Below are 12,851 nucleotides of genomic sequence, written 5' to 3'. Positions count from 1 at the left end.
TCCCTCTTTCCCTAAAGCCACTGCACATTAGAAACAGCAAAGACAGCCCTCAGAAAGCTGAGTTACCAGTCACTTACATTTAAAACCAGATCTTCTAAGTCCACCAAAGATTCAATAGTGACCATACACTGAGCATCTAACATCACCTGAGTCATTTAGTGCTGCTAAAGTAAGCGACTGTTTTGTTGTGCTGCTTTATATATCATTACAATTGCACAGCTGAAAAAGCCAGGTGTTCTAATCAACCAACTTACCTGGGTGAGCTGCATCTGGCAGTGTTTGCACTGAATTAAAAAAGAAAGAAGAAAAGAAACAGATTTTTTCCACATTTTATGAGGATCTGGGCAATAAACTGAACAGCAGATACACACCAACACTTAACTATTCACTAGAGGATATAACTCTGTTTGTTCAGCAAACCCAAGCAGAGGTAATCAGAAACTAAAATATGCCCATTCATTGTAGCAAATACAATTTAAAAAAAACCAAATCAATGGTGACTAAAATATTGCCCTTTTCACCTTGTCTGAAATCATTAATAACCAAATCTGGTCACTCAAATGAGACTTCTCCAGGAGTATCCCTTAATTAAACTTCCCTGGAAGAATGTCAACCTGCCTAGATACCACAGTGATGAGCACATTAGAAACACAAGTAGGTAGTTGAATGGACTGATTTTAATTTAATGCCTGTGTAATTAAGGAAACCCTACTTTCAAACCTCTACACAGTATCAAAAGTAGATCAATCAACAGCGTGGGTTCCCTACCCTAAGTGAAGATTTATGATTCTTAGCAACTTTAAGATAGCTCAACAAAAATACGAAGTAAGGTGCATTATTTTGGCAAATTTTAAACTGACGCATAAGCAGCGCAGAATCTATCCTGCTCTGAGATAACGTTAAGGTTACATGCCTAAACATACAAAAGTCAAGAAATAACAACATTAAGACCATACACATCTTCACCACTGCCCCTCTGTGCACATGCATTGCAATGCAGTCTTCACTGACGGTCACATACTACCATATTTCCCAAATAATACAGTTACCATACGAAAAGAAAATAAGCCCTGGCACAAGTGACATTTTTGCTGAGGATTGTCCTGGAGTCTCCAGGAATTGAAGATTAATCTTTAATTAAAGACTATGTCATGTGATGAAACCTCCAGGAACACGTCCAACCAAAACTGGCAACCCTAGATAACTGTCTAGCAGTCTGGAGTCCCCTTCATGTTCCTGCTTGTATGCCTCACTGACCTTCAGTGCCGCTGGCCCTGCCGTGTATAGCAAGATGGAAGATTTCACCCACTGCAGATTGACCACAATGTCATTCACTATAAGGAAAATGTGAAAGCCCCTCAACCACGTCTTATTTGCTGCCTGGTTCCTAGTGTCTCAAGTGGCTTGGTTTGCTCCATTCCCTCCCCCACCCACACCCTGAAGAGTACATTTTCTATTGACACCCTGCAATAAGTACCTGCAGGAGCGCCGCCAGCTTTTTTGCTGCACTAAGCGGTGGAAGGTCCCGCCCCCGAAATACTGCCGACGACCGGGGCGGCCGAAGATCCGGCCGCCGCGGTCACCGCTCCCCAAATGTTAGCGCCCTAGGCGACTGCCTAGGTCGCTAGTGGGTTGCGCCGGCCCTGAGTACCTGGCACATAGGAATGCTGGGTGGAGACTGAAGTTTATTTCTGACTTCAGTCAGCGGAGGGGTCAGAGCTACAAAAGGTTATACCCCCATTCAGTGGCTACTTAACAGGCACCTCTCCCAATCCATAATTTCAAACATTCAGGAAAGTTGGGGTGCTCAGGAGAACAAGTTCAAGGAAGCAACAACGCCCTTGCTTCCCAATGCGGACAAATGGACAAAACCATTCTGTCCTATGGAGGATGTGACACAGGGTTTACACACTGCTCAGCAAAGCATCACATTGGAGCATCAGGCAATGTACAAAAAGCAGATGAGACATAGGATCAGTTTGAGGCCAAGTCAACCGACCCGCAGCAGGTAGAACGTGAGAGAGAAGGCACCTCCCTGGTGGCCTGTTGTAGCATTAATAAAACAAATGGGGTTACATTTTACTCAGACATATGCAGGGACTCTGGCTGCAGTGGGAAACTCTCAGACGAATTAAAAATGGAGAAAGCCCCAAATGGTTAAAAAAGAACCAGCTTCAAAAAGGCAGATCTCTGCTCTTAGATCCTAATCCAAAGTCCACCAGGAAAGACTTTCATTAACTTCAGGGCGCTTATGCAATGCTCTCAAGCCTGAAAAGAAGGGAAAGGGAGACTCAAACGACACACTTGGCTTCCTCACTGGAAATTAGTCTAACCAATCCTGTCCACATTAAGTGAATGGAATGGCCTTCAAATAAAAGAAAGTTAAGTATTCACATGAGAACTGGAATTGGTGGAGAACTCTAGATACACCAGCTGTGCATCTGGCTATCTCAGCCAAGCTCCACGACCTCAATCTACACCAATGTACCCCAGTTGAGGATCTGGGCTTCTTGTTCATGATAACAGCCTCAGAAGTGGGAATTTCACACTAGAGCTACAAGGGGAGCCTGTGGGGTTTTGGTTTTATAGCGGTGCTTTCCCCATCTTAGAGACTCAGAGGTTAGAAGTGGAAAATGATCTAGTATGTTGAAATGACGTTTTTGAAGTTTCTCTTGCGGAGCGTCCTCTCCACTGTTCCATCAGAGAGATCGGAGATCGCCTCGCTGGGAAGTGGGCAGGGGCTTGGTCCCAGTGGCTCCTTTGAGATGTGTGTGCAGTCCTGGCCTTCTGCCCTCTTTCTTGGGCTCCCTGTCCAAGCTGTCCCCTTCCTGGTTCCACTGCAACATGGGTCTAATGGAATCATACTGCCAGGATTTCTGCAGCCCATGTCTTCCACCAGAAACATTCCCAGGTGATTCCACAGCATGCAGGGTTACTGCCCGCAGAATGGCCATGGGGCTGGTGGAAGATGATATGTGTCCATCTGGCTCTGCCTCTAATCCTTCTCCACAGAGCTCTGAAAGGTCCAGGAAAAACCAGTAATGCAACTGCAGAGGCAGGGAATCTACATGGATTTTGTGGACACGGGACAATTTGGACCAAATAACAGATCCAATATTTAGTTGCACATGCATAGCTTAAAACTCAGATTCCTCGTCTGAAGAAAAGCTGAAGATTACGTTCAGTTGTTAGAGACAAGCCCCTGTATATGCTACAGCAAGCTGGGCCTGAACCCCACAGCAACACCTTTGGTTCTGTAGTACTCTGATGTAGCAGACAAATTCTGTTACAGTCTCATTAAATAACAGACAGTTTTTAAATTAATGAAATCTGAAAATGAATATTACACTCAGACCAGTCTCCTAGGTTTTATTTATTTTAAATTAAATTCCATTTTATGTTCTAGTTTTCAGTATGCCACAGATCTCGTTTTTAAACTGACAAGCGCAGCTGTATGGGAAGTCGGCAGGAGAAAGCTGATTATTTTGACAGCCAGGTACGTGGCATGTGAGTCTTTTGGCAGCTGGGGATGCAGTTTGGGATTGCGGATAAACATTAACTGGATGTTTCTGGTAAAATGATCAGCAATGAAATTAGTAATGTTTCTATTTAAAATGTCATCTGTAGGTTTCAGAGTTAACAGGCATTTGAAATGAATGAAGCCGTTGTCGCCACTGAGAACTAGTATTTCAGGTTCTCTATGGACTCAGGAAGACAGTACTGAACAGGTGTACACTCCGCTATCCTTTCAAAGTGGTTGTCACAACCATAAGAGCTGGAAACAATTAACAGTTAAAACAAAGATACTGAAGCATGATTCTAGGGTATGTGATAGACTCAGCAACAAATACCATGGCTGTATAGTGGACAGGGCCTTGGTTAAAGGTTTAAGATGCTCTGTTAGGGGTATCTCTGCACATGGAACATACAAGGGTATCTATTGTGTTTGTGCTACCAGGAGCACCCTGTGTGACATGGAGCTCTTTAACCCTAATGTTTACAAAATACTTATTAGAGAGTCAAGGTGGGTGAGGCAATATCTTTTATTGGTGAGAGAGCCATGCTTTAAAGCTTGTCTCTCTCACCACCAGAAGTTGCTCCAATAAAAGATATTACCTCACCCACCTTGTCTCTCTCATACCCTGGGACTGACATGGATACAACAACACTGCATACAACATAGTTATGTAAGATACTGCTGCATTTACCAAGATTACTTGGGAATGTGGAGGAACACATAGGAACATACAGAACATGGTTCACAATATATACGGACTTCACTGAACTTAAAGTACCATGGTTATCAATATCTAGATGCCTTATTGTATTTACAGCTGGGCAAGGTTTTTTTGACCAAAACTTTTTTGGGCGATAAATGCAGATTCGGTGCCACCAAAACATTGCAATAATTTGTGTCTGCTTTGCTGAATGGTTTCAGTTAATAAAAAAAAAAAAACGCTGATTTTTTTCAAAATGATTCCAATACTGTTATGTAGCCTTAGATAACTGATGCATTCTGTTGAGAAACTGATTTTTTATTTCATTTATTTCCAAAATAAACAAAAAAATCAGTTTATACTATATTAGAGCTACAAATACACATTATTGCCATCATATAGCTGGCATCATGAAACTATATCTGTGAAAACTAAAATAGAGAAAAATAAAAAAAGCTCAAAAATAAACATTGACGTGATCAATTTTAATTAGAAAAACTAAAAATCGAACTCTGTCAAGCCCAATCACAAGCGACGAGACAAGAAGATCACTGCATTAACACAATTTAAAATAGACACTGTCAACCTGCTTAATCACAAAATCTAATCTCTAAAAAAGCCAAAGCGCTTAATTCTCCATCATCCCAGTTTGGTTTGGCAAACTCACTGCACAAACCAGCCCTCGTTTTGGTTTCAGTTTCAAAGTCCGTAGAAAGTAGCGTTCATGCCAGCACAGCTCTCACTATCAGAGCATGGGAACACAATACATGCATGTTTACCAGTAACTGACAAATTAACGTGGGCAACAACTGCAACAGATTTGCTTTGCTTCACAGCTTTGCCTCTGCCTTTAATCTCAGCCTCAGCTAAAAGCTATTTACCATTATCGTCTTTGGGAACTGAAAGTTTTTTTTTATGGGACACTCAACTATACAACGTCATCAGGCAATACAGCTGATGCATCTCTATACTGAATATTCGTGACTTTCTAGCAGGACCTTTATAATCCACCAGGAAAGACTGAAATATTTTATGAGAGACACTCACCTTTTTCCGATTTCCGCAGGAAGTAGTAGGCATTTGTGGAGCTACCACATCCCATGATCTCCAAACGATGTTTCTATGGGGTTGCAAATAAATACAGTATCATCAAAATCAAGGAAGCAGCACTGGAAAGAGCATTCAATCAGAATCAGGATGGGTGCCCTGTGTCCCAAGCTGCTGGGAGACAATCCTGAATATATTAATACTCAGTAAGGTTCAGATGCCACAGCTTTACAGGTGGTCTATCTTGATTCAAGTATAACCCTGACATCTAATTTTCCCAACATACTGTGCATCTGCACACAACCTGGGATGGATTATTTTGGCATGCTCTCCAGTTTGATTGTTCTAAGCTTCAGGTCAGATATATGGAAGGAAATTTTGCAGGTATTTTGTTTTCAATTAAACAGAGATGTTTTAGAATGTTCGGTACCTACATGCCAAGTCTGTATTATGTGCCTAAAACAGGTACAGTATTTAGGTATGAACATATTGATGTAGATGGCTAACTTTAGGCTCCCACGTTTGAAGAGTAGGTAACCCACAAGACTAACTGGTCTGAACCTTGGTTTGAGTTATAAAAAGTGAAAGGTTGTTAGACAAATGTTTATGCACTCTAGACCATATTTTATGATCTGCCTAAGAGATTCAGGCCAAATAGCTTCATCTCAGGCCAGTCAGGATCACAAACACGCCATGCAATTAGATCATTTTCACCTGGAAACAATGCATATTACAAATGCCCATTCAGAAATTCAGCCTGAATGGCAGGGTCACACTAATCAGAGCTTGTAGAGGTGCAGATAAATGATAGGCTGTCTGAGAGGAGCTTGGAAGCAGGAAAGGTGGGCTGAGAAGACGGCTGGAGGCAGGCACTTCCTGTGTATGCATGGGGTGGAGTGGAGTGGACAGATCAGGTAGTCCACTGAAAGGTTAACTACAATAAAGTTAGTCAGAAGAGGGCAATTAAAGGAATGCATTCTCCTGGCACTGAACAAGTTTAGTCATTTCTAAATATGGGATGACAACCGTATGAAATTATACACGGGACTTTTCTTTGGGAGTTTGGGGATGTCATAGCCTGAGAATGATGCGAAGTGAGCCCCAAGCACACCATGTCGGCAAGCAAAGCCTTTGTATGTGTCTTACACTCCCCGCCCTTCATCAGGACCTGTCCCAGGTCAGAAACATCTGACATATTAAAATAAATAACTCTGGGGCTGCACTACATCATTCATTCCATTGGGTGTCTGTGTTTGCACACACATAAGCATGCCCTCTTCCTAGGGTATATCCCTAATGATGAGGAATTAAAGGACAGGGATGGCATTTAAATCTAGTTGCTATATCACAGCTGGAGTAGTGACAGGTCTAAAATAAACAACTAACTGTCATAAGAAAATAATCAGCTTTGTTAAATAAATACTGCTTTTCTTCACCTTCTGGTTTTACTTCTGGGGGTATGACACCATCAGTGAACTGCTTGGATCCCAGCCACGCTCTTTAATTCTCACCATTGCCAAGGGTGCCAAGACAGCACCCCGCCAGCAAACATTTTAGGAATCAGCCAAGTTTTGAAATCTCTCACTCTGGGGAACAATCAAAAAACAAAGCCAGTGGGATTCCTTTTTCATCATTCAACCGGTCATTCGTTTTGGAGACCACGGACACAGCCTAGGAGTTCATACCCCTTCCAGGTACAGAAGAAGCTAGAACGAGCAGAGGAGTCCCGAAGGCTAAGACAGCTAAGGTGTTCCTGTCCATTCAGTCTGAGACTGGAGTGGATGGAAGAGGCACTGCTTTGGTTTGAAATGGAAGGCGGCAAGTTTAATACAAAAGCTTGTGGGACAGAAGCCTACATTTTAGAAAGCTTCCATGAAAGGAACGTGCAGCATTTCTGTCAGCAATATTCCTGGCAACATCTCAGCCACCCACATTCAACTGATGGTGAAGCATCAGTCACAGACAACGCAATGTGAAAACTATGGGGTTTACTTCCAACGGGGTTCTTGGGTGACAGAAAGATGGCCAGGAAGGAGACGCAGGGGTTGGCAAGGAAGGACCTAACTGAGGGGTAAGGAGGGGAGAGATTCATGGTGGGAGTGGCAGACCAGAACTCAACTAGTTTTGAAGGGCACCAAAATCGTCTGATTGTGTGGGGTGCTTTTCCTCCTAGCTCTAGAACAGTGGTTCCCAAACTTGTTCCGCCGCTTGTGCAGGGAAAGCCCCAGCGGGCCGGGCCGATTTGTGTATCTGCCGTGTCTGCAGCTTCGGACGATCGTGGCGCCCAGTAGCCGTGATTCACTGCTCCAGGCCAATGGGGACTCCTGGAAGCAGGGAAGGCCGAGGGACATACTGGCCGCCGCTTCCAGCGGCTCCAATTGGCCTGGAGCAGCAAACCGCGGCCACTGGGAGCCGCGATCGGCCAAACCTGCGGACGCAGCAGGTACACAAACCGGCCCGGCCCACCAGGGGCTTTCCCTGCACAAGCAGCGGAACAAGTTTGGGAACCACTGCTCTAGAGGAAAGGGGCCCATCACCTTTCTCTCTCCACCTGTCTCGCGAATTGGCCATATGCATTCACAAACACTAAGTAACGATGCCTACAAGGCTTTGCAATAAGAGGGCATGCGCACAGCTTATTCTCGCCTACATAGGAAAATCCAGTTCCGTTCTGGTGCCATGGAAGGTGAGAAACTACTGAAGTGAGAGCTGTGCAAACACAGCATTAAATCCCCACCACCATGGGGCCTTGGGGGGAAACTGCAGAGGAACCAGCCCTAGACGCCAGCCGGCAGGGGCAGCAGCCGCCAGACAGAGACCCCTGGACATTCCAGTCTAAACTGTACAGTTTTCTGACTCTCCCTGCCCTGTGCTGATTGCAGGGGCACCATGGGGGGGGGGAGTGGTACCCTCCTGCTATCCCGGGGAGCCCTGACTGAACTGCACAGTTGTAAGTGAATTGGGGTGCTCTGAACAGATCCCGGGGTTGCTTCACAGAGCCTCACCCTCACCGGAGAGCCATGACTAGTCCACAGTGTTGTCAGTCAACAGAGCTCTGGGTGGGAGGGGGCTCCCCCAATGAACCAAGTGAGTGGTGGGCGGGGGAGGGTCAAACAGGGACTTCCCCTCCCCCCCAATCCCTTTCACATGCTTCCTCCCCCTGGCCCTCCCACTCTCTCTGCAGGCAGGGGCCATGGACCTGTGATGAAGGGAGCGGGCACTGCCAGGTGATTTAGGGATATGTGGAAGTGGGAGGCACTGCTGGGTGCCATAGGAAAGAATCACAGCAAATGCTCCCTGTGGGGCAGCACCAGCCCGGGATGCACCACAGAATGTTCTCCAGTTGAGAGGTCTGCTTTAATCCCAGAACGCCGCCCTGGAAAACATCCTCCCATCTAATCCTAGACATCGACTCAATCTTACTGCCAGGGCCAGAACGTCCCTCCTGGGTCTCCTCCGCTGCTTTGTCTCACGTGACCCCAAGGACAAGATTTCACTTCTGGAAAACTATAGCACAGTCAAAAACATGGCAGCATGGGATCTCGTTTCTCCACTTAGTTGTGATGTTGTGTCGTTATTATTTGTATTACCAAAGTGCTTAGGCCCCCTAGTCCTGGGCAAGGACGTCATTGAGTTGTACAAACACTGAAGAGACAGTCCCTGCCCCAATGAGTTTACAGTCTAAGTGCACAGAGACCGTCCTAATAAGCAGATATTAAAAAGCAATGCAACAGTGATAAAAACCTGCACAATGACCAAGAACACCCACCTACTCTTCAAACCAGAGCCCCACAGATGAAAAAAAACACAAGACAAAGCAAGAACAAAAGCACCAAAGAATGACAACTGCGTTGCCAGTCAGGTTGAGCCAGCCAGCAAAGCAGCCCAAGTTACGCCTTCGTGAAAAAACAAAAACATATGCACAGTGCCATTTCCCTGCTCAGCAGTGTTGTAATCATTGCCCTTAAATATAGACAAGTCTTGCAAGAGTCCACACCTCCTACCAGTGCAGCATATATACTCCCCTGTTGGGTCAGGTAGCAAACTGAGACCACAATAAATCTTTGCAGATTTGCGAGTTTGTTTTGGTGTGACGATTCTTATCACTGAGTTTTCTAAACACCCAGAATACATATATTAAAAAGGCAAATGATGAAGAAAAAATAAGGTTTGAGTCAGAGCACGTCCTAGAAAAAAGAAATAACTTGCAAGTCAGAGCTAAAAGTTCCCTGGGCAACCCAATAATTAATATTCTTGATAAAAACTTTATGGGACTCAGTTTTGCACTGAGCAGCTACATGAACTTCCCTGAGATTGTCCAGGATGTAAATCAGCACAGAATTTGCCGCCATAGCTATAGGAATCCTACGCGAAAACACTACGTTGTTTAGGTGCAGGAAAATGCATGGTTACAAAGTAGAAACACAGCTGAGAAAGATTCTACCTAGGACGTACGTTATGTGGGGCTTATACAATAGAATCTAAATTGCTTCGGCAACTCCAGATATGAGTGGATAATTGAGAGCTCAGATAATCAGAATTCAACAGAATAGACATACACTGGCACCTCATCAGATAGGATCATAGATGCTGGAACGAGGAGTGCTGCTGCATGCCCTGCCTTGAAGTGGTTTCCATTATATGAAGAGTTGACAGTTTGGTTCGTTGGCTCTCAGCACCCCCACTATACACATTGCGCCAGCACCTCTGGATAGGATAAGGGGGAGTTGGAATAATCAGGATTCTACTGTATTACTAAGTAGTGGGACCATCTGTGGAATGTGGCCAAGCCTGCTGTAAAAAGGAAGATGTTACCATGTCATCTACAAACCACCAGTAACTACAAATTAAGATTTTGCAAGAAAAAAAAAAAAAAGATTAAAATAAAAGTCCAACAACAAGAAAAAATTAAAGGTAACTGACACTAAAGACCCAACAGCTTGTCTTTACCTCCTGATAGCAAACACACGTGTTCCACTGTTTGCAGTAAAATTGAATCCCGACATAGGCTGATAAGGGTTGTTATGTTTTATAAACACAGTCATCTGCACACGAGCAGCAGCTGGGGTGTTGGCAAAGAGAACTGCACTTAGAAAACACTGCGTCTCACACAGCCGATAGCGAAAGAACTTTATCAAGGTCCACTTCCCTCCACAGGAGTTATTTAATAACCCTACCACACAAGACACTGCTACAAAGAAAGAAGAAATAGAAAACTTACCTTGTCCCCGCTCTCTCGTTTAAAGGATTTATTTGGATAAACACTTCAAAGCTCTCTGGGTTTTTTTTTTTTAAATGTAGTTTGTTGTTTGTGCGTGTTTGCACATATATATATAATCAGCCTTTGATGCCCAACATGATCAAGAGTCTCCGAGATGATTTAGTTGGACAGTCCCATCTGAGGCCTTAAAATGATGAACGAGCTACTCCAAGCATATCGTCCCCTTCGCCACTCTGTGAAAATTCCCATTTCCTTTTGCACGTCCAGCATGAAGCGCATGTGCTGGTCCCCAAAGAGAGCACAGACCTTATGATTTATTTACTGCACAGTTGTTTTGAGAAGCTTTCAAAGCCTCCCCATGTGACACTTACAAAAGGCAAGAGATCTGAAATGGATTAGGATTACTAGCAGGGATTATGGATGGGAAATATAGCACGCCGGCCTCTCGTGTCTTAACTGAGCAACCAGCTCTTATACACCGTCCCGCTGCCTTTTGTTACATGAAAAGTTTCTCTGGGGGAAAAGTTCCCACACAATCCCTACTTTGGGAGGAAAGGTCCCTTGCTCAGGTCAGGATTTTGTAGTGCAGAAATAAAGTGCAGAGGACATAGGCAAATTAAAACCCAAAAGAGAAAGCTCCCTGTTCCTGGAATTGCAGAATGGCTTTCTCTGTTCCTCCTCTGGTTCCTTTTAGGATTAATCAGACAAAAAACTTCAAAGTAATACAGACGCCATCAGCAGATACCCTTGCCAGCACAGGGCAGTTAATAGCTAGAAAATCCATAGTTGACTCATCTTGTCTGGGACCACTATCCTTGCTGGGAATATAATAGTGTTTTTAACCAAATGTGAATCCCAGTGGACGCAGTTTTGCATTCCTAGCTAAATTCTGGATTCGGAGAACTGGAAAGAATCCTCCTCCACCATCCTTGTATACTGCAGTTCTAAAGGGTTCATCCTCCACACAGATGCAAAAATCCTTCTTGAATCACAGGTGTTGGAATGAAGGATGCTGGGGGTGCTGCCACATGCCCTGGCTTGAAGTGGTTTCCATCATATACAGAGTTTACAGGTTGGTTCAATGGCTCTCAGCACCCGCACTATACACATTGCTCCAGCACCCCTGTACTCAATCCCAGTGAATTTATGTCATCTTTCCTTGCGGCAATACCTTGCTTAGGAAAAGTAATGAAAAGACTGCCCGAAGAAACCAGTATAAAAGTCACACTATATATGCAGCAGCAACTCTTTGGTACTCATGGGGCCCTGGCACACTTGGAAAAAGGAAAACAAAAATCAACCTAAATTAAAAAAAAAAAAATAAAGGTACTTGCACACACACCATTTACAGCAGTTACCCTAAAGGCAAATTAAAACAGTGGAGTTCAGTTCATTGTTATTAGATGTTCATGAGTAATCAGACTACTGCTGGCTGTTTGTGAAAACTGTTTGCAACAAACCACGCTGACATTTGTTTGCATAAACTATTCAATGGGTACTTTTGGATGACAAATATCTGCAAAACCAGGATCCATTTGCAAACAGGAAAAAAAAAAGCTATATTCACAACAGATGTTGCTTGCAATGAGTAATTTGATCATATCTATAAACCACAAAGATTCTCGGCCAGATCCTTAGTGAATGTAACTCAGCAGACCTCTAAGGAAAGTCCATAGATCTATGCCTATTTACACCAGCTGAAGATCTCGTCTCCCAGCTTTGGGTGTGGCTGTTATGTGAAGATATGTGAATGAGAGAGAGGCTGCCAGCTCTACAAATTAAAGTGACGTAGATACGGAATTAAGAAATCGGTGTGGCCTCCTTTATTCCCACACTCTTCCTGGAACCCTCTGTTTCTCATCACATCAGTTACGACACTAGATCTGGAACTGACGTTCCTGAGTAAACTGGGTCAAAGCAAAGCCTGCAGTGCCTTTATCCAGGTAAAAGTAGAGCATGTAGGTAAGTACGTAACGACATTTGGCTAGATACAGCATGACGAGATAAAGGACGCATGTTTCTATAAAGCTCTGTTAGGAAAAGCTCACATGACCAATTCAAAAATACTGCAAGGGACACTGTGAATCAACGTTTTAAAGGGAGCAATCGCTTTGGAAATTATTTTGCTACGCAATGAATTGTATTTAAATTTGATTGCAGAAGAGCACTCCAGGTATTGAGATGCTGTCTGAATTTATCCAGTAGTTCAACCTCCTAGACTTCAGAAGGGCTGTATGCCCAGTCTCTGCTTCCACACCCAGACAACAATCCCTGAAGTCCTGCTATATTAAAGGTGTCCTGCATTGGAAATCAGCTATTTTTTTTAATTATGTAGAAAGACAGTCAAGATACACTAAATACTGGCC

General features: G+C 43.9%; 1 protein-coding gene across 1 annotated transcript in view; it reads right to left on the bottom strand.

The window, feature by feature from the left end:
* The window catches only part of PPEF2 (protein phosphatase with EF-hand domain 2), a 34,392-nt gene extending 27,700 nt beyond the window's left edge, over positions 1-6,692 (bottom strand). Inside the window, exon 1 of the mRNA XM_034771564.1 lies at positions 5,265-6,692. Coding sequence (XP_034627455.1) covers positions 5,265-5,319 — 55 coding nt within the window. The 5' untranslated portion in view covers positions 5,320-6,692. The remainder of the gene's footprint in view (positions 1-5,264) is intronic.
* Between the last annotated feature and the right edge of the window lie 6,159 nt (positions 6,693-12,851).

This window comes from Trachemys scripta, chromosome 5 (assembly GCF_013100865.1).
Source record: "Trachemys scripta elegans isolate TJP31775 chromosome 5, CAS_Tse_1.0, whole genome shotgun sequence".
Classification (NCBI taxonomy): Eukaryota; Metazoa; Chordata; order Testudines; family Emydidae; genus Trachemys; species Trachemys scripta.
Note: the sequence above shows the minus strand (reverse complement) of the source record. Positions and strands in the feature narration are given on the sequence as shown.